The 22,589-nt window shown below is 49.4% G+C and overlaps 1 protein-coding gene across 2 annotated transcripts in view; it reads left to right on the top strand.

Moving 5' to 3' along the window:
* The window catches only part of ZDHHC6 (zinc finger DHHC-type palmitoyltransferase 6), a 67,968-nt gene that overhangs the window by 7,439 nt on the left and 37,940 nt on the right, over positions 1-22,589 (top strand). For both annotated transcript variants that reach the window (XM_033943161.1, XM_033943162.1), the window contains exons 3-5: positions 5,977-6,068; positions 15,170-15,329; positions 18,738-18,899. In XM_033943161.1, coding sequence (XP_033799052.1) covers positions 5,977-6,068; positions 15,170-15,329; positions 18,738-18,899 — 414 coding nt within the window. The remainder of the gene's footprint in view (positions 1-5,976; positions 6,069-15,169; positions 15,330-18,737; positions 18,900-22,589) is intronic.

Below are 22,589 nucleotides of genomic sequence, written 5' to 3'. Positions count from 1 at the left end.
TTTTCTTGTTTTTTCTCGATTAAGTCGCTGTGCGTGAAATTTTCTTTTTCAACTTGATTCCTGCTTCGTTTTTGACCGACCCGGAGACTTCCGGGTCCCCGTGGCCGCGTGGCTACTCGAGCCGCGGCCACTTTCGATTCTATGTCCCGGCCTTTGACCGGCTTTAAAAAGTGCACCCGGTGCGAGCGGCTTCTTTCCATCACAGACCCGCATCGCCGGTGCATCCTCTGCCTGGGGGCCGCTCATCCAACCGACTCCTGCCCCCAGTGTGCTACTTTCCAGAACCGGGCCCTCCGTCGAAGAAAAGCCCGCATGGCGGATCTTTTCGCCCCAGACCAACCCTCTACCTCGGCCTCGAGGTCGGCCCCGGCCTCGACCTCGGCCCCGAATACCTCGGCATCGCCTCGAGACTCGAATCCAAAGTCCTCGGGACAACAGAAAGCCTCGGCTCCGGGTAAGTCCCCTCTTCCCTCTTCAGGTTCTGTACCAGCGAAGAAACCAGCCTCGGGGACACCGGCGACGCATGGCGGAAGCCCCATGCTTACAGCCCCGGCGAAGCCCTCCAAGCCTTCGGCCCGTGCCTCCACCACACGGGAATACTCTGATACGAGGTCGCCCCCGGTGGAGTGCACCGAGGCAGTGGACATGCCTTCAATGCTGTCCGTGCCCGTCTTTCAGGACCTACTCCGAGCGATGATCTCGTCGGAGCTGTCTGCTGCAATGGCCCAGCTACAACCGGCCTCGACCTCGACCCCGCATGTGCCAGACCAGCCTGAGCCTCGCGTCGAGCCAACTCGGGGAAAAGTGCGCAAGCTTCGCCGCATCCCATCCTCCTCGGACTCCTTGCCGAGGCGCCCGAGGCGCTCTCCCTCCACAGACCGCCGCGGGGCAAAACGTCGTGCTAAAACAACAGAAACCTCGAACCGCCGCACCTCCAAGAAGGCCCGGGGTTCCCCCACTCTACGAGGCCGTTCACCTACACCTCGTATGGGACCGCTGAGAGTGGCAGAGTTATCACTCTCCAACCCGCGCATCCTCCGAACTCCCCCCCGGATCGGGGCGCCGATCCGAGGTATCGGGCTTTCACCGACGGAGTCCGGGTCGAGGTCACCGATTCGACATCGGTCGGTACCCCGAACCCCGGTGTCGTCTCCGAGGGGCTCCTTGAGACGTCGGAGATCCACGACCCCGGAACACTTTCACAGTGAGTCCCCGGTCTCGGAGCTTGGATCGGAGCAGGAACCTCGATACTCGAGGGAAGCCTCCCTTTCCTTCTCCACCCGACGGAGGTCTCGTTCACCGACCCCGCACGGGGCCTCGGGAACATCCCGCCCATCCTTCTCACGCTTTGTCCAGGACATGGGCCATGCTTTGAATTTAGACCTCCAGTCCGACTCCAGATACTCTAAAGAGTACCTAGCGGAACTGGATATGCCATCACTGCCCAGAGAGTCCCTTCGCTTACCACCTAACCCGATACTCCAACAGGCTCTCTTCAGGAACCTGGAGACCCCCTATATGGTTACAGCCGTGCCCTCCAAAATGGAGGCCAAGGACCGTACAGTACCCTTTCCGGGATTTGAACAACCACAGCTCTCCCACCAGTCGCTGTTAGTAGAATCCTCCTTAAAAAAGGCTCACCCCTCCCGGGTCTCAGCGGCGGTCCCCCCAGGCCGAGAAGGCCGAACCCTAGACAAGTTCGGCAGGAGACTATATCAAAATGCGATGATGGCCTCTAGGGTGCAAAGCTACACTTTCACCTTCACATCCTACCTCAAACACCTCATTGGACTACTGAGAGCCTTTGAGACTGACCTACCGGCCTCCCGCCAAGGAGCGTTTAGCCTGCTCTTGGAATCCCTCTCCAACCTACGCCTCCATCTATTCCACGCGGCCTACGATGGTTTCGAACTCTTCTCCAGAGAGGCAGCCTTTGCTATCGCCATGCGCCGACTAGCTTGGCTACGCCTGGTCGACATGGACCCCAACTTACAGGACCGGTTGGCTAGCCTCCCCTGCGTGGGAAAAGAACTGTTCGATGACACTATCGAGGCGGCTACAAAACGCCTCTCCGAACACGAACGCTCGTTTGCCTCCCTCGTCCGGCAAAAGCCTAAACCGCCCGCTTCCAGGCCTTATAGGGCCCCTCCGCGCCGCTACCCACAAAAATCCACTCCTGCCTTCTCGCGGCCTCCACCCAGGCGCCCGCAAGCCCACCATCGGGCTCTGCCCAAGTCCCAACCGCCTGTGACTACCAAACCATCCCCATCCTTTTGACGGGATACGCGGAAGGGGGCGGGCCCCCTCCGCCATAGTCCCAGGCCTCCTTCCCATCGGGGGTCGCCTCAAAGCCTTCTACCCTCGCTGGGAACAAGTCACGTCGGACGCATGGGTCCTTGGCGTGATCTCATCAGGATACTCTCTCAACTTTCAGGCCATTCCTCCGGACAACCCCCCAAGGAATTGCCCTCCCAACCGGACGCAGCTACCCTTACTCCTCTCCGAAGCTCGAGACCTGCTTCGCCTGAGAGCAGTGGAGGAGGTTCCCCCGACCAACGGGGGAAGGGCTTCTACTCCCGTTACTTCCTGGTACCGAAAAAAACGGGAGACCTACGCCCAATACTAGACTTGAGACGCCTCAACAAATTTCTGGTACGGGAAAAATTTTGGATGCTTTCCCTACCGACCCTCTACCCCCTGATCGACGAAGGCGACTGGCTCTGCTCCCTCGATCTGAAGGAGGCGTACACACATGTCCCAGTGCACCCCGCTCACCGCAAGTTCTTGCGTTTTCAGGTAGGGGACTGGCACCTACAATACCGTGTCCTCCCCTTCGGCCTAGCATCGCCACCTCGGGTCTTCACCAAGTGCCTCGTGGTGGTCGCAGCTACCTTACGCTCCCAGGGCCTTCAGGTATTCCCCTACCTGGATGACTGGCTGATCAAAGCCCCGTCCAGGGAAGGGGTTATCTCAGCGACCCAACAGACTATTATCTACCTACAGAGTCTGGGGTTCGAGATAAACTTCCCAAAATCCCAACTACGCCCCTCCCAGTCCCTACAGTTCATCGGGGCCACGCTGGACACGGTTCGCCTCCGTTCCTTCCTCCCCCCTCCGCGTCTAGAGGCGTTAGTAAGTCTGAGTCGGAGGATTTCCCTGCTGACCTCGGTATCAGCTCGGCAGATGATGACTCTTCTGGGCCACATGGCCTCCACCGTCCATGTCACACCCTTCGCCCGCCTCCATCTGAGAATTCCTCAATGGACCCTCGCCTCTCAATGGCGTCAAGACCGGGACCCGATAGACCGCCCCGTGACAGTGACGCCTTCCTTGCAACGATCGCTCAGCTGGTGGGCCGACTCTTCAAATCTTTCCAAAGGTTTGCTCTTCCTCACCCCACCCCACAGCAAGGTACTCACCACGGACTCGTCGGAGTACGCTTGGGGAGCCCATCTGGACGGCCTACGCACTCAAGGGATGTGGTCAGCAGAGGACTGTCGCTGCCACATCAACGTGCTAGAGCTTCGGGCCATCTATCTCGCAGCTGTAGCTTTTCAACATCTGCTCCACGACCGAGTGGTTCTCATCCGAACCGACAACCAGGTAGCAATGTACTACGTAAACAAACAAGGGGGAACAGGGTCTTGGTCCCTTTGCCGGGAAGCCCTGCGCCTCTGGAAATGGGCAATCTCCAACAACACCTTCCTTCGAGCGGTGTACATACAAGGAGAACAAAATTGTCTGGCGGACAGACTCAGCCGCCTCCTCCAGCCACACGAGTGGTCACTGCACTCTCAGATCCTACGACAGGTGTTCGAAAAGTGGGGGATGCCTCAAATAGATCTATTCGCATCCCCCCACAACCACAAGCTGCCTCTTTTCTGCTCCCGGATGTACTCCCCGGACTGGCTCGAGGCCGACGCCTTCCTCCTCGACTGGGAGGGAAGGTTCCTGTACGCGTTCCCGCCGTTTCCTCTGATACTGCGGACGCTTGTCCACCTGAAAACAGTACAAGCCACCCTGATCCTGATTGCCCCTCGCTGGCCACGCCAGCCATGGTTTTCCCTTCTACTTCAACTCAGTGTCAGAGATCCACTGCCTCTGCCTCTGTTTCCCTCTCTACTATCACAGGGTCAGGGTTCGCTGTTACATCCCAATCTTCAATCTCTTCATCTGAATGCTTGGTTTCTCTCCCCCTGACTGCTCTCCCCGTGTCTCAATCAGTCAAGGAGATATTGGAGGCCTCTAGAAAGACCTCGACGAGAACCTGCTACTCCCAAAAGTGGACCAGATTCTCAACCTGGTGCTCCTCCCACAGCCAGGACCCGTCCCTCTGGTCCTTGACTATTTACTTCAATTATCTCATTCCGGCCTAAAGACCAACTCCATTCGAGTACACCTCAGTGCGATCGTGGCCTTTCATCAGCCCCTGGAAGGGAAAGCCCTCTCGCTCCATCCCTTAGTCTCTCGCTTCATGAAGGGTCTTCTGAACGTCCACCCTCCTCTCAAACCTCCCCTGGTGGTTTGGGACCTTAACGTGGTTCTGGCTCAACTAATGAAACCTCCATTTGAGCCCCTAGACAAATGCCATCCAAAAATTCCTCACTTGGAAGGTGATTTTCCTGCTTGCGCTCACTTCCGCCCGGCGGGTTAGTGAGTTACAAGCTCTGGTAGTGGACCCACCCTTCACGGTATTCCATCACGACAAGGTGGTACTCCGCACCCATCCAAAGTTCTTGCCTAAAGTAGTGTCTGATTTTCATCTCAATCAGTCCATTGTCTTACCTGTGTTTTTTCCCAAGCCCCACTCTCACCTGGGAGAAGTGGCGCTCCACACTCTTGACTGCAAGAGAGCGTTGGCCTTTTACCTCCAACGCACTCAGTCACACCGGAAAGTCCCACAACTGTTTTTGTCCTTCGATCCAAACCGGTTAGGTCACCCAGTTTCCAAACGCACCTTGTCCAACTGGCTTGCCGATTGCATCTCCTTTTGCTACGCTCGGGCTGGTCTCGCGCTGCATGGTCGAGTAACGGGACACAAGGTCCGAGCGATGGCAGCCTCCGTAGCATTCCTCAGGTCCACACCTATTGAGGAAATCTGCAAGGCTGCCACGTGGTCTTCGGTTCATACCTTCACCTCCCACTACTGTCTGGACTCACTGTCCAGGAGCGATGGCCGGTTCGGCTAATCGGTTTTACAAAATCTATTTGCTTAAATTGCCAACTTCCCTCCATCCCTTTTCAGTTAGCTTGGAGGTCACCCACATGTGAGAATATCATGCCTGCTTGTCCTGGGATAAAGCACAGTTACTTACCGTAACAGGTGTTATCCAGAGACAGCAGACATATATTCTCACAACCCGCCCAACTCCCCGAGGTTGGCTTCTTTGCTAGTTAAATGAACTGGAGACCACGAGGGGATGCACCCCCTAGTGGAGCAGGAAGGCACGCATGCGTGGAGCAGCAGAGCAAACTTAAATCTTCAATCAAGTTTGCTTGAAAATGCTTCCGCATCGGGGCTCTGTTGATGACGTCACCCACATGTGAGAATATATGCCTGCTGTCCCTGGATAACACCTGTTACGGTAAGTAACTGTGCTTTCTCCACCCAATGAAGCACATTAGTAGCCTTCTGCATAGGGTCTGGCAGGCATTGTGTAGTGACAGGCCAACCTTCTGCATGGGTTTCCGGCCTGTGCAGGAGGAAGAGCAGGGGAACCCAGTGAATGAAGTGGGAGTAGTTGTCATTGTACCACAGCCTGATTTCCTAAAGAAGAAAGGCATTGCTGTTGGGTTAAGAGAGAGGTAGATGCTGCTGGAAGAGGATTGAAATGTGGATTGCAGAGTTCTGCCTTTAAACCTGAATCCACAGCCAGCCAGCCTTATGAGAGGAGAGTGGCTTGATTAAAGTTTTTAGCTTGTTTCCCAGCCATAGAGGACCTTTGATCAAGTCATCTTGTTTCTTCTGCTTGACAGGAAAAGCCTGAGGACATGATGTTTCTTCAATACTGTAAGGTGTGCGAGGCTTACAAGGCACCACGCTCCCACCACTGTCGCAAGTGTAACAGGTAACTGTCACAATCTGCTTCTGGTTAGTAGGTTTTCCTTTTGAACCAGTTTTTATTCTTTCCTGATTTTCAGCAATTAGCTCACTAGCTCTAAATGTCATGAACAGTTGAGTAATTTCTCTCAGTGGGAGGCTTGGTTTTGCCTTCAGTACTTTTTAAAGGAGCTGCCTATGCAAATTTGTTAAGGAAATGTGAGAAAAGGACATTTTAAAATAGCTGGTGAAAAGGTAAGGGAGTTGAACTAGTCTGAGACCTGTCTTTGGGATGCTGCTGTGTTGTTTTTTGGGGGTTTTTTTTTTTCCTGGTGATGAGCGGCTGAACATCGGAGCGAATATAGGAGCTTAGTATATTGCAAGATTCTAATGCAACTCTAACCACTGTGAGCTGTCTTTGTTTTTAATGTGCTTTTTAATATGTAGATGCATTTTTAGATTGATGCTCTTTCCCTTTGGTTTTAAATGAAAAGGCAAAATGATTAGGCAGGAAATGCATGCAAGAGAATGACACGGGGAAAAAAATTTGTCCCCGTCCCCGCGACCACCGTTCCTATCACCGCCCCGTCCCCGCAACTACTATCCCCGCAGCATCCATGCAAGCCCCTCTGTACTGCAATATTTAGCTTATTCCTTCCTTATAAATCAAAGTTCTGGCTGCTGAATTAGAGAAAGAGATGTTCAACTGGCAGGGCTTTGTTTATAAATTTTTATACTACTACTTTATCCTAAAGCAAAAAAGAAAATAAATATAATTTTTTTTTCTACCTTTGTTGTCTGGTTTCTGCTTCCCTCATCTTCTCATTCAATTCCTTCCATCCACTGTTTGTCTTCTCTCTGCGTCTTCCATTTGCTCTGTTACTATGCCTCTCCCTTCACCCCCCCCTAATTAGTCTGACACCTATCTTCTTCCCTCTGCTCCCCCATAGTCTGGCATCTCTGTCTTCTTCCCTTCCAGCGTCTTCTCCCCACTCTCTCTTTCCCATTCCGTTCAGCGTCTTCCCCCCACTCTTGTCTTCTCCATTTCCCTTCAGCGTCTTCTCCCCGCTCTTGTCTTCCCCGTTTCCCTTCAGCGTCTTCTCCCCGCTCTTGTCTTCCCCGTTTCCCTTCAGCGTCTTCTCCCCGCTCTTGTCTTCCCCGTTTCCCTTTAGTGTCTTCTCCCCGCTCTTGTCTTCCCCGTGTCCCTTTAGCGTCTTCTCCCCGCTCTTGTCTTCCCCGTGTCCCTTTAGCGTCTTCTCCCCGCTCTTGTCTTCCCCGTGTCCCTTTAGCGTCTTCTCCCCGCTCTTGTCTTCCCCGTGTCCCTTTAGCGTCTTCTCCCCGCTCTTGTCTTCCCCGTGTCCCTTTAGCGTCTTCTCCCCGCTCTTGTCTTCCCCGTGTCCCTTTAGCGTCTTCTCCCCGCTCTTGTCTTCCCCGTGTCCCTTTAGCGTCTTCTCCCCGCTCTTGTCTTCCCCGTGTCCCTTTAGCGTCTTCTCCCCGCTCTTGTCTTCCCCGTGTCCCTTTAGCGTCTTCTCCCCGCTCTTGTCTTCCCCGTGTCCCTTTAGCGTCTTCTCCCCGCTCTTGTCTTCCCCGTGTCCCTTTAGCGTCTTCTCCCCGCTCTTGTCTTCCCCGTGTCCCTTTAGCGTCTTCTCCCCGCTCTTGTCTTCCCCGTGTCCCTTTAGCGTCTTCTCCCCGCTCTTGTCTTCCCCGTGTCCCTTTAGCGTCTTCTCCCCGCTCTTGTCTTCCCCGTGTCCCTTTAGCGTCTTCTCCCCGCTCTTGTCTTCCCCGTGTCCCTTTAGCGTCTTCTCCCCGCTCTTGTCTTCCCCGTGTCCCTTTAGCGTCTTCTCCCCGCTCTTGTCTCCCCCGTGTCCCTTTAGCGTCTTCTCCCCGCTCTTGTCTCCCCCGTGTCCCTTTAGCGTCTTCTCCCCGCTCTTGTCTCCCCCGTGTCCCTTTAGCGTCTTCTCCCCGCTCTTGTCTTCCCCGTGTCCCTTTAGCGTCTTCTCCCCGCTCTTGTCTTCCCCGTGTCCCTTTAGCGTCTTCTCCCCGCTCTTGTCTTCCCCGTGTCCCTTTAGCGTCTTCTCCCCGCTCTTGTCTTCCCCGTGTCCCTTTAGCGTCTTCTCCCCGCTCTTGTCTTCCCCGTGTCCCTTTAGCGTCTTCTCCCCGCTCTTGTCTTCCCCGTGTCCCTTTAGCGTCTTCTCCCCGCTCTTGTCTTCCCCGTGTCCCTTCAGCGTCTTCTCCCCGCTCTTGTCTTCCCCGTGTCCCTTCAGCGTCTGTTCCTCTCCACCCCCCTTCAGCGTCTGCTCCTTTCCTCCACCACTCTTCCCTCTCAACACCTCAACGCTCTGCGGCACCCCTCGTGCGGCCCCCTCCCTACTTCCTACCTACCCGAATCTATCTATCTCCCTCCCTCCCTCCCCTTTACCTTCGCGGCGCATTTTGAGTTACTTCTTCAAAGCTGTCAGAGCCTGAAAGCAGTAGCGTGTGTGTGGGCGGAAGCTTTTCTTCTGACGCAACCAGACGACTGGCTATGCTCCCTCGATCTCAAAGAAGCATACACTCACATACCGATCGATCTAGCCTCCAGAAAGTATCTCCGCTTCATGATCAATCACTGTCATTACCAGTACAAGGTTCTGCCCTTCGGTCTTGCCTCCTCTCCAAGAGTGTTTACCAAATGCCTGATTGTGGTAGCTGCTTTTCTTCGTACCCACCACCTTCAGGTGTTTCCTTATCTAGACGATTGGTTGATCAAAGCCAACACACCTCAGACAGTTCTCACGGCCACCAACCAGACCATTCTGTTTCTCCGTTTGCTGGGATTCGAGATCAATCTACCCAAATCTCATCTCATTCCCTCTCAGAGACTTCAATTCATTGGAGCAGTCTTAGACACAGTCCTCATGAGAGCATTCCTACCGACCAACCGTCTTCTCATGCTTCAATTTCTATGTCAACAGGTGCTTCTGCAGACGTCCATCTCTGCCAAGCGCATGATGGTTCTCTTGGGTCACATGGCGTCTACAGTTCATGTCACCCCATTTGCACGTCTTCACCTACGCACCCCTCAATGGACCCTAGCCAACCAGTGGTCCCAAGCGATGGATCCTTGCTCACGACACATATCTGTAACATCATCTCTTCGTCAGTCTCTACAATGGTGGTTGATATCCTCAAATCTATCCAGAGGTCTTCTGTTCCATCTACCTCCCCATCAACTGGTTATCACCACCAACGTGAAAAATTGCAAAGGGACTTGGACAAATTGGGAGAATGGGCAGAGAGATGGCAGATGAAGTTCAATGTTGAGAAATGTAAAGTATTGCATGTGGGAATCAGAAACCCGAGGCACAGCTATACGATGGGAGGGATGTTATTGAATGAGAGTACCCAAGAAAGGGACTTGGGGGTAATGGTGGACATGACAATGAAGCCGACGGCACAGTGCGCAGCGGCCGCCAAGAGAGCGAATAAAATGCTGGGGATAATCAAGAAGGGTATTACAACAAGAACGAAAGAAGTTATCCTGCCGCTGTACCGGGCAATGGTGCGTCCGCATCTTGAGTACTGCGTCCAGTATTGGTCACCATACCTTAAGAAGGATATGGTGTTACTCGAGAGAGTTCAGAGGAGAGCGACAAGACTGATTAAGGGGATGGAAAACCTTTCATACGCTGAGAGATTGGAGAAACTGGGTCTCTTTTCCCTGGAGAAGAGAAGACTTAGAGGGGATATGATAGAGACTTACAAGATCATGAAGGGCATAGAGAGAGTAGAGAGGGACAGATTCTTCAAACTTTCAGAACATAAAAAAACAAGAGGGCATTCGGAAAAGTTGAAAGGGGACAGATTCAAAACAAATGCTAGGAAGTTCTTCTTTACCCAACGTGTGGTGGACACCTGGAATGCGCTTCCAGAGGACGTTATAGGGCAGCGAACGGTACTGGGGTTTAAGAAAGGATTGGACAATTTCCTGCTGGAAAAGGGGATAGAGGGGTATAGATAAAAGATTACTGCACAGGTCCTGGACCTGATGGGCCGCCGCGTGAGCGGACTGCTGGGCGCGATGGACCTTAGGTCTGACCCAGCGGAGGCATTTCTTATGTTCTTATGTTCTTATGACGCCTCCCCTTATGCCTGGGGAGCTCATTTGAACGAGTTCCAAACTCAGGGACTTTGGACAGCCCAGGAAAAGAAACATCAGATCAATTTCCTAGAACTCAGAGCGATGTTTTATGCCCTCAAGGCCTTCCAACATCTCCTCTTTCCTCAAGTTCTCTTGCTGTGCACAGACAATCAGGTTGCGATGTACTACATCAACAAGCAGGGTGGAACGGGCTCTCGCCTCTTATGCCAGGAAGCACAGAAGATCTGGACTTGGGCCATAAACCACCATCTATTCCTGAAAGCTATCTACATTCAGGGAAAACAGAATTGCTTGGCGGACAAGCTCAGCAGAGTTCTCCAGCCTCACGAGTGGACACTCGATCCTCTCACCCTGCAGTCCATCTTCACTCAGTGGGGCACTCCTCAGATAGACCTCTTTGCAGCCCCTCACAATCACCAGCTGCCCCTCTTCTGCTCCAGACTCTACACTCCTCACCGTCTGGCAGCGGATGCATTTCTCCTCGACTGGTCCAATCTGTTTCTGTATGCTTTCCCTCCTCTGCCTCTCATGTTGAGAACCTTATTCAAGCTCAAGAGAGAGCGAGCCACCATGATTCTGATTGCTCCACGGTGGCCCAGGCAACATTGGTTCTCCCTTCTACTTCAACTCAGTTCCAGGGAACCTTTTCTTCTTCCTCTGTTTCCTTCTCTGCTTACACAACAGCAGGAGACCCTTCTACATCCCACCTCCAGTCTCTGCACCTGACAGCCTGGTATCTCTCGGGCTGACTTCTCATGATACACTTTTATCTCAGCCTGTTCGTTCAATTCTGGATGCCTCCAGGAAACCTGCCACTCTGCAATGTTACCATCAGAAATGGACACTTTTTTCTTCCTGGTGCTTCCTCCATCACCATAATCCCACTTCCCTTGCAGTGGAAACTTTATTGGATTATCTCCTTTCCTTATCTGACTCTGGCCTCAAGTCTTCCTCTGTCAGAGTCCACTTAAGTGCTATTGCAGCGTTTCATGAGCCAGTCCATGGAAAGCTCCTCTCAGCTCATCCCCTGGTGTCCAGGTTCATGCGGGGTCTTTTCAATGTTAAACCACCTCTTAAAGCCCCTCCTGTTATCTGGGATCTTAATGTGGTTCTTTCCGTCTTAATGAAGCCTCCATTTGAACCCTTAGCTACTACCACTTTCAAGTTTCTCACTTGGAAGGTTCTTTCCTCATTGCCCTTACCTCTGCCAGGAGGGTCAGTGAGCTACATGCACTGGTTGCAGATCCACCTTTTACGGTCTTTCATCATGACAAGGTGGTCCTGCGTACACATCCAAAGTTTCTCCCTAAGGTTGTCTCCAACTTCCATCTCAACCAATCCATTGTTCTGCCTGTCTTCTTTCCAAAACCTCATTCGCATTCTGGAGAACAGGCCCTGCATACTTTGGACTGTAAGAGGGCTCTCGCTTACTATCTTGAGCGTACAAAACCCCACAGATCAGCTCCTCAGCTCTTTCTGTCCTTTGATCCGAATAAATTAGGACGCCCTGTTTCTAAACGTACGTTGTCTAATTGGCTGGCAGCGTGCATTTCATTCTGTTATGCTCAGACCGGACTGACACTGGAAGGTTCTGTCACAGCCCATAAGGTCCGAGCTATGGCAGCATCTGTAGCTTTCCTCCGGTCCACGCCCATTGAGGAAATCTGCAAGGCTGCCACTTGGTCCTCAGTTCATACTTTTACTTCTCATTATTGTCTGGACGCATTTTCCAGACGGGATGGACACTTCGGCCAATCTGTTTTGCAAAATTTGTTTTCCTAATGGCCAACCTTCCCTCCATCCCTCTTTTTGTTAGCTTGGAGGTCACCCATCAGTCAAGAATAGCTGCCTGCTTGTCCTGGGATAAAGCACAGTTACTTACCGTAACAGGTGTTATCCAGGGACAGCAGGCAAATATTCTTGCGTCCCTCCCACCTCCCCGGGTTGGCTTCTTAGCTGGCTTATCATAACTGGGGACCGCGCGCCTCTGTCGGGCGGGAAGGCACTCGCGCGTGCGCGGTGCGGCCTACCAGAACTTTCCAAGTTCTTAGAGTGCAATCACTCTAAAATTGTCCGTACCGGGGCTCCGTCGGTGCCGTCACCCATCAGTCAAGAATATCTGCCTGCTGTCCCTGGATAACACCTGTTACGGTAAGTAACTGTGCTTTTTGCACTATGGCCCCCTTTTACTAAACCGCAATAGCGGTTTTTAGCGCAGGGAGCCTATGAGCATCGAGAGCAACGCCAGGGCATTCAACGCAGCTCCCTGTGCTAAAACCTGCTATCGCGGTTTAGTAAAAAGGGAGGGGGTATATTTGTCCATTTTTGTATAGTTGTTACTGAGGTGGTATTGCATATTTTAAAGTCATCTGCCTTGACCTCTGATAAAACCCCCAAATACAAATGATAATTAACATTTTCTCTGCGTACAGTGTGCTTTGTGTTTTTAAAATGTTATTGTTGGTAGATCATTTTGACTTGGTCATTTTAAAACAGGGGTCTCAAAGTCCCTCCTTGAGGGCCGCAATCCAGATGGGTTTTCAGGATTTCCCCAATGAATATGCATGAGATCTATGTGCATGCATTGCTTTCAATGCATATTCATTGGGGAAATCCTGAAAACCCGACTGGATTGCGGCCCTCAAGGAGGGACTTTGAGAACCCTGTTTTAAAAGTAGCTCGCAAGCCAGTGTGGGCACCCCTGCTCTAATGCATGCTTGCTGACCACGCTGCAAATGGTCATAGAAAATGCTTCTCCCATCAAGAAAACCTCAGAATTTCACTAATAATTTTATCCTTTTTTGCTTGGTTTAATATACATGAGTACTTGGGGTAGATAATACATAAATGCTTCTTATGAATATAAAGAAATTCTGCGGTAGTAGAGCAATTCACAAGACTTAAACATAGTTTTTTTTTCTTCTTAGCTATTTCTGGGCAAGAATCCAAAGCTTTACCCGGTACTGTGCTTGGGTTCCAACTGCCGAAATCTCTGTTAAGACTTACTCCAGCCCATCTACACCCTCCCAGCCATTGAAGCCCTCCCTAGCCCATCCTCCATCAAACGGCCATACACAGACACAGACCGTGCAAGTCTGCCCAGTACTGGCCTTAGTTCAATATTTAATCTTATTTTCTGATTCTAGATCCTTTGTGTTCATCCCACGCTTCTTTGAACTCAGTCACAGTTTTCCTCTCCACCACCTCTCTCAGGAGCGCATTCCAGGCATCCACCACCCTCTCCGTAAAGTAGAATTTCCTAACATTGCCCCTGAATCTACCACCCCTCAACCTTGTAACAGTCCCTGTTGTGCCCTACTCAAAGAAAATTCCTTTTTCTCTCTGGTTAAATAGTTTCTTTGGCCTCTGTCTTAACTTGGTAGAAGTCGGTGAAAATGTCTGCAAATACTCAAAGATTAATTACCATGTTATCACGACACTGAAGCTTACTCTGTCTCTTGCCAGGCGACACTGTTGTTAATTCTCTTCAAGGTTGGCATTTTTCGGTGCAGGAGGGGGTTAAAAAGGTTCTTATTCCTCAAATCAGCCTTACAAATTATTTGCTATGATGAAAACCTCTAGGCTACAAAACAAATCTCTCATGGCCATTTTTGGATCTCAGATTCACAGTACCAGTGGTGGTGCTGCTGGCAATTTGAAAACAAACTGTTTAATTAGCAATAAGAGGTCCACCTAAATGTTTACAAGATTATGTCAAGGAACTGTTGTCTGGATGGGAACATCTGGAAGTAGAAATGCAGTGGTCAAAACTGAAAGGAGTTATTGTAAAGGCAATAAACCTTTTTGTGAGGCAAGTAAGGAAAAGAAGGCTGCTTTGGTTTTCAAAAGTAGTAGCTGAGAAGGTAAGGAATAAGAGGTTAGCTTACATAAATTATGAAAGATCACAGAAAGAGGAAGACAGGCAAAAATATCTGGAATCTGGTGGATTACACAGGACCAGAGGCAACATGGATTCACTAGAGGTAGGTCTTATCAGACAAATCTGATCAATTTATTTGGATCACCAGGGAATTGGATAGAGGGGAGTGAGCTAGATGTAGTGTATTTAGATTTTAGCAAAGCCTTTGACACAGACATCTAATGAATAAACTGAGTGCCCTTGGGATGGGAGAAATCATCTTTTTTACCTTTTCCTTTACAGCAAAACAATATGCATGCCAGTTGGAGAGGGAGAGAAAACAACAGCATATCAGCCTGAAATGACTCTGTAGTCACTATAATCGGGTTTTATTTTTGTAGTGTTTTACATCAGTGTGTAGTGTTAAGGAGATGTGGGTTGAGGGAGAGAGACATTGAGTCTGGAGAATTACCGTATTTTTCAGACCATAAGATGCACCCACCTGTAGAGGAGGAAAAACCAATAAAAAAAAAAATTGGATCTGAATTTTTTTTCTTCTTGGTTTTTCCTCCTCTACACATAGGTGCGTCTGGTGGTCTGGTACTGGGAAGCTCGCAGCCCACAGAAGCCCGAAGCAACCTGTAGCCCAAAACAGCCCAAAGCCCGAAATAGCTTGCAGCCCAAAGTCCCCCTCCCCCCTGGTACCTTTTTTAACTAGTGGTGGTCCAGCGCGGTCTCCTGCTGGACGGCTGCCTTTCTTTGCAGAGCGACGCAAAATGCAGGAGCTTGACCTTTTCGCTTCCTGCCTTGTCCTGCGCTGCTCTGTGATTGGCTGCCTTAACGGATCACCTCCTTTATGTACATTCAGTGCCGCTTGCTATATGGGTAGAGTGCTGAATATTCTTGTTGTATGTAAGCATCAGTACCGGTGCTTGGTACTGACCCCTGTGGAAATATTGTTTTTTTGTATGTGTTGCAGAAAAGCTCATGCTGGTTGCAAGTGTGATATAACGTGGGCAAGCTATGCTCCCTGTGGCTGGATAATGCCACCTTCTGTGTTTCTCCTACAAGCAGTCGGGTCATTTTTGTTCCGGGTTTTTAGAACATCCTGCTTTTATTTTTGTATTAGGTGTGTAATGAAGATGGACCATCACTGCCCTTGGATCAATAACTGCTGTGGCCATCGGAATCACACGTCTTTCACACTTTTCCTGCTCCTTGCACCACTCGGCTGCATCCATGCCGCCTACATCTTTATCATGACAATGTACACTCAGCTTTATCACAGGGTAAGACTTCCTTGGTGTGGGGGATCCTTCAGACACTCGGGGCCTGATTCTATAAACGGTGCTAACCAGGCCTAGATTTTAGGCACTGGTTCACACAGTTTTCGATCAACCACTAGGCACCCTAGAGGTAGGTGCAGGTATATTAAGCATAACAACCTAATTCTACCATGTCTATTCTCGACACTTAGCCATGCCTACTTTTCAGGTAGGCATTAAGCACCGCACAGAATTCTGCGCACAACTTTTAATTTTTTTTTTTTGAAATTGAAGATCAATGGTGTGGTCAATTACCACACCAATTAAGCTTATTAAATCAATTGTGTTGTGTGCTGAATTTAGTTAAGTGTCGGTAGGCATCCACTATTAGGTGTTTATAGAATCTGGCCCTCAGTGAGTGTGGCTCTGCAGCATTTAATGTGCTTTTAACCATGAAATATGTAAAGGGGATAGGACTTAATAGATCACTTTTTCTGTGCGTGGTTACAATCAAAGCAGTTTACATATTTTAGACAGATACTTATTTTGTACCTGGGGCAATTAAGTGCTAAGTGACTTGCCCAGAGTCACAAGGAGCTGTACTGGGAATTGAACTCGCAACCTCAGAGTGCTGAGGCAGCTGCTCTAACCATTAGGCCACGCCTCCATTCCACTTATTTACATGTGCAAGGCTACTTATTGGAGTAAAAGATCTATTGGGAAATTGCCCCTTCCCTCCCCCCCCCCCCCCCGTATGTGTGTAATATTTGCCTTTTGGAACATAATTTACCTGCATTTGTGTGCAGGTGTTCCTGGAAGAGGGTTAGATCAAGAGAGGCAAAAGTGCACATAGAAATATTGCATGCAGTTTTGACAATATAATACTAAGTAAGAGTCGCCCACAAGGGAAGCCAGTGCAGCTCCACTTTCCTTGGCAGTTTGCAAAGAGAGAGTCTTTTCCCCTTGGAGACAGAGTGCAAAATCCTTTGGTGAAAGTAGATGTTCACTTTGCATCTGCCCATGCAAGTTTTGAAATTGTCCACTTAAGGAGACAGTATGGATGATTTGGGGCTTGATATCTATCAAGCACGCTGTCCTCAGCCCTTACACACGCTGTTGGGGTTGGTTGAACAATTAAGCAGACTGGTTGGTTACCTTGGGGGGGGGGAAGAATGAGTGGTGGCAAAGAGAAGCTATAGTGCAAGCAAAGCAAAAGGTCCTGACAACCTGACAAATCAAAAGACTTTCCACATTCAGAGCTTGTTTTACACATACAAAATATCTCTTAGAAATTATGTGAGTGTGTCTACAAAATCTTGAGTGGTGTAGAACGGGTACAAGTGGGTCAATTTTTTTTTTTTTTTATTGCATCAAGATTTACAAAGACTAAGGGGCACTCGAAGTTGCAGAGTAATATTTTTAAAACCAATAGGAGGAAATATTTTTTCATTCAGAGAATAGTTAATCTCTGGAATGCATTGCCAGAGGATGTGGTAAGAGCAGTTAATGTAGCTGTTTTTTTAAAAAAGGTTTGGACAAGTTCCTAGAGGAAAAGTCCAAAGTCTGCTGTTGAGATAGACATGGGTCAGGTAGCATGGAATGCTACTACTATTTGGGTTTTTGCCTGGTACTTATGACTTGGATTGGCCTCTGCGAAGACCGGGCTAAATGGACCATGGGTCTGATCCAGTAAAGCTATTCTTATGCTCTTATGTGAGCCAAGTATAGGCCAACCAAGCCATTGTGACATCACTGCTGAGGTTGGCTCTTCGGCACTGGTGGAATGAGGCATTGTGACATCACTGCTGAGGTTGGCTCTTAGGCATTGGTGGAATGAGGCATTGTGACATCACTGCTGAGGTTGGCTCTTAGGCATTGGTGGAATGAGGCATTGTGACATCACTGCTGAGGTTGGCTCTTAGGCATTGGTGGAATGAGGCATTGTGACATCACTGCTGAGGTTTGCTCTTAGGCATTGATGGAATGAGGTATTGTGACATCTTAGAATGGTGTAAATTACTTGCCTAAATGTCGCTCTGGCCTAAATGTTAACACCTAAATGTGGACACTGTAAGGTCCATTTTAAAATAGGCTCACAGCCTGGACAAAGTGGGCACGGTCCCAGTTATAGAATTATCTCCACTGTCTGTACTTAGCCATTTCTGGGGTCATAGTTTGGGTGGGCTGTAATGCAAGCACATACTTCATGGAATATTCACATAAACGTACATTCACAGTTGCCTTCAAGCCAGTATGAATGTCTGGGAGAGAATTTGTGTGCTGTTAGAGGTCATTGTAGCAATTTATTTTAAAAGATATATAGGTACTAGAGGCTGACCAAAATTTGGTTTCTGCTTTGGTGCTGAAACCGGCCCGAAATTGGCATTTTGGGCTGAAATCAAAACTGTCATGTGCAGCCCCCACATCCTGCCTTCCCGTTCCTTGAGCATACCATGTTGTTGGTGCCGTAGTGGCTAGTTGGGGCAGGAGAGATCCCAGCAGCTCCTGCCCAAGTTGGGCCCTCGACCAAAATGGCTACTGGGATACCTGGCAGCAGCCATTTTGACCGTGAACCAGCTTGGACAGAAGCAGCTGGGGATCACTCCTGTCCTTGGTAGCCACTACACCACCAACGATATGGTAAGCCTGGGGGAAGGAAGGAAGTGCAGGCTTTTCCTATTTGGAGGCCAGGCCAGTTTTGCTTTCATCTTAGTTTTTGACTTAAGCAGAGCAGCGAATTTCAGCTGTTTTGATTTAAACCAACAAACTGGTTTTGGTTGGTCTCTAATAAGCACCTATATTGCCTGTGTAAAATAAGTATGTTTAGACAGTTTTGTTGGTGCTGTGCTCTATAATGACCCTCTTCTCTGAGCTGGACCAAAAGTAAAATCAAGCATGGCAGCCATATCTGCACTGAGATTGCTGTTACTGGTGTGGTTTGACTCTTGCTTACAGGGAGAGAGCAGGATGAATGAATGGAACTGGTTTGACAAGTTGCTGTGCTGTGTAATCTTTGTTTGGTCAACAGTTTTTGAGTGCCTTCTTTTGGCCTTGTTCAGATTCTAGCTAGGGGCCGAGTTAAATATCATCTCAACTTTTACAGAAGCAATAATGCACTTCCTTAATCTGGGTGGAACGATGAAAAATAAAGCATGTTTGGAGTCTTTCAACAGTGAATGAATTCATGGTATGAGAGAGTTCCATTTGCTGTTTCTTAGCTGTATTTAGTATGGACCAGTTTGGTAAAATTGGTTTGCTGGTAAAGAATAAACAGTGCATGATAAGTATTTTTAAAAAAATATGTTCAACACTTGGGATCTTCACTTGTCTAAAAATTGAAAGAACAATACACAGACATGCTCAGGACCTGGCTTTGCTGGGTAACTTGGCCTTCTAATTAGGCTGGTAACATTCACTGTGGTTTCTGTGTAGATCTCCTTTGGGTGGAGTTCTGTGAAGATTGACATGAGCTTGGCCAGGCGAGATCTTAGTCCTGTAATTCCCTTTGGGCTGTCTGCATTTGCTGCGTCCTTGTTTGCCTTGGGAATGGCACTGGGAACCACCATAGCAGTCGGGATGTTGTTTTTCATCCAGGTAAGCTATTTGGGTTGCTGTAGAGTAAACTGGTGGGGGTGTAGAGACTGCAGGAGGACAAGTCTGGCGCTGCTCTAGCTTAGCTTTTGGTTAACGGGTGCCGGGAAGTCGAGTAGGCATCCCGCTGCTGCTTGTTTATTTCATTGCTTCCTGGCTACTATGTAAATAGAGAAGTTTGATGTTTCAGGAAGCACATGCCAGAGGGAACATGAACTGCTTTGCCCATAGTACTGCTTATTTTTTGCTCGCACTGGTCTCTGTGTGAAAACAGGTTCCTGCTTTATAATCCGAGTCAAAGCCAATGGTCCCTGAAATTTGGAGAATGAAGACTAAACTGGGCCTTTTCAAATCATTGAGCAAGAGGAGTAAGGGGAGAGATGAGAGTTCTCAAGTGTGTGGCAGGGAGTCAAAAATATTTCAAGATTTCTTAGATGATGGCAATCCCACCTCATGGCTGAGATGTAGGGGAACTGCCTTCTCGCTCTTTCCCTTTCGCCTTCCAGTTCATGTCCTCACTCTTTCTCCCTTCTGCCCACTTACCTCGTGCACCATCTTGATCTTACAGTGACAGAATCTGGGAAAATCCTATCACTGGCTCTCCTTTTGCTAGTGAGATCTAGGAAATGCTGTTGCTGCTGTTTCCTTCAAGCCACAAGAAGCAAAAGTGTTTGAGCTGGAAAATGAGCTCTCTGGTCTGGGAATAGCTTGTGGACCATTGTTTGAGAACCCTTGTCTATATCTTCTTTTTCTTTTTTGGTTATTGCTTTTTTACGTGCTGCATTATTGAATTGTAGATTGTTCAGGGAGGGCTGTGCCCTGACTGATGATGTCATGAGCAAAAGGAACACAACACCAAAGAATCATATTTTTACTGACCTTTATTCTGGAGATAAAAAAGTGAAGGGCTCATAATCAAAAAATGTAAAATGTCCAAAAACCAGCCTTAGTCGCCACTTGGATGTCCTAATAGCAGGAACGTCCAAGTGCTGATAATCAAAATCAACTTTCTGGACATGCAACAGCACTTCTAAGCTGCTGTCTGTCCAGAGCTCAAAGGGGCCCATCCCAGTGCATCCCAAGATACATTGGGAGGGGGAAGCCCCGTCATTGCAGCACGTGACCCTGTAGGCAGGAGGGAGTGAGCTTCCCTCCTGCCATTTGCACTTCCAAAGGTGGGGGGGAGGGTTCCGGGGATGTGGGAGGGGGGCCCAGGAATGTTGGGGGGGTGCAGAGATGTCAGGGGAAGTACAGGATATCAGGGGGATGTCAGGGGGAGGGATTTAGGGCTCCATGGCTCAGCTGATCCTGGCAGGGGGAATCCCTATCAGCTGAGCCACCAGGAATCCCCCCAAATCAGCTCAACTGATGGGGATTCCTTCTGTCGCCATCAGACAAGGTAGCTGGTGGGTATGTCTACAAAACTTGCTTTTGTATGCTTTTTGCGTGGACGTTTTTATTTTTGAAAATGGGCAAAAAAGATAGGCATCCTAAGGACCAAAACTTATACCTTGCTCATTATCAAAAATAAAAGATGATAGGCAGCTTTGAAAATGGAACTAGACTTAATACAGATGGAAATAGCTCAACTTGTTTTTGGCAACCTATAAAGAGTTTCTATGTTTTATTCATATCCAATTTCAAATGATTAGTGTCCATCCATTCTTTGATTACACCAAAACATTTTTCTAACCATGTGAATGTGTCTTTATAAGTCTAGACCAGGGGTAGGCAATTCAAGTCCTCAAGAGCCACGGGCAGGTCAGGTTTTCAGGATATCCATAATGAATATGTACGAGATGGATTTGCATGCACTGCCTCCTTGAGATGTAAATCTATCTCATGCATATTTATTGTGGATATCCTGAAAATCTGACCTGCCCGTGGCTCTCGAGGTCTAGAATTGCCTACCCCTGGTCTACATAATAGAGGGATGAGTAATCTCTACCAGCACCAAGAATTGAATATCATCTGCGTACAGCTTATAGCTAACCCCCAGAGCCTGCAGCTCTCGACATAGTGGAAGCAAATAGATATTAAACAATACAGCAGATAATGCCGATCAGCAGGAGAGGTGCTCACCCTCCTGCTGCTTCGCACAATCACCCGACACTGTTAACTTCCTCCCGGCAGCAGGAGAGATGCCCACTCCCGCCGCCAAGCAATGCCCCCCATCAACAACCCCCCCTGTGTCTCCAATGGCCCCCTCCCCCTTATTTACGATGGCTGGCTGGAGGGATGCCTACTCCCTCTGGCCAGCAGGCCAGCCTCTTCAAAGTGGTGGGCCTTCCCCTTTCAGTGCATCCTGGGATGCACCGGGGAGGAGCCTAAGGCTCTGATTGGTCCAGGCACCTAAGGCCCCTCCCAGACACTCCCCCCTCAAAAAAAATTTTTTAGCAACCTGGGGAACCCCACTATTTACTCAAAATATAAACTGGATCTGTGCATTAGAATCAACAGAAGCAACAAGGAGGTAAAGCCTCAGACCCCTGTGGGAGAAACCTCTTCTAACTTAAGAGGGTTGGTTAGCATCGCTGGCAAAACCCCCTGTCCACCTGTGTTATCCCAGGACAAGCAGGCAGCATATTCCCACACATGGGTGACGTCACCGACGGAGCCCCGCAGCGGACAGCCTCGAAAGCATCTTGCTTGAAGATCTCGAGCTTTCGATTGCTGCATCGCGCATGCGCGCGTGCCTTCCCGCCCAAACTAGGGGGCGCATCTCCTGAGAGGATCCTCAGTTCAACGTTTTCCGCGGAGCCGAGAAGACTTGTCGACTTGGTTCCCGTAGCGTTGTGCCTTCTCTTCACCGCGGCTGAGTACTTTTTATTGTTTTCGGTCGCTGTGTTACTATACTAATTCTATTTTATTTCCTTTTATAAAAAAAAAAACAAAAAAAAACACATCTTTTTGTTTTTTCTTTAGCGTCGGGTTGGAAGATTGAGGCCTAGGCCTCTCTTCCCCGTTCTCGACACGGACTTTGTCCTATCTATGTCCCGGCCTGTTACCGGGTTTAAAAGGTGTTATCAGTGCGGCAGGACTATTTCCATCACTGATCCACATAGTCGGTGTATGATCTGTCTCGGGTCGACTCATCGCCCTGAAGATTGTCTTCGCTGCCTCACTCTTCAACCTCGTGCTTTTAAGCGCCGCTGCGACAGGTTTTTGGAACTTTTCCCTCGCATGGAGCCTGAAAAAGCTGTGGCCTCGGTCGAGGCATCTGTAAAATCCTCGACTCCGGGTCCCACCTCGAGTACTAAAGCCTCGACCTCGCCTCCTCGACAGGCCTCGGCCTCGAAGACCTCCGGGTCCTCGGCCTCGAAGGCCTCGACGGTGTCCTCGAAGCCTGGATTGGGGGGTAAGTCTCCTGCTTCCTTTTCAGGTACCATCCCTAAGAAGCCGACAGAGTCTACCTCCATTCAACCTGGGGCCCCAGGTTTGACTCCGTCTTCCAGACCTTCAAAACGTGCTTCCAAGTCCAGGGAATACTCTCGATCGAGGTCGCCCTCCTTGGAACGCACGAGACCTCCTGTGACTCCGAGTCCTTTGGTCTCCGTCCCCATGTTTGAGGATATGCTTAAGTCAATTTTGACTACGCAAATTTCCTCAATAGTGGCTCAGTTGGTACCGGCCTCGATTCTGTCTGCGCAACTCCAGCCTGAGCAACAATCTGCACCTTGTCGACGATCTCCT

This window comes from Geotrypetes seraphini, chromosome 4 (genome assembly GCF_902459505.1).
Source record: "Geotrypetes seraphini chromosome 4, aGeoSer1.1, whole genome shotgun sequence".
NCBI classification, from domain to species: Eukaryota; Metazoa; Chordata; class Amphibia; order Gymnophiona; family Dermophiidae; genus Geotrypetes; species Geotrypetes seraphini.
The sequence above is the reverse complement of the archived record's forward strand: the minus strand, read 5'-3'. Positions and strand labels throughout refer to the sequence as shown.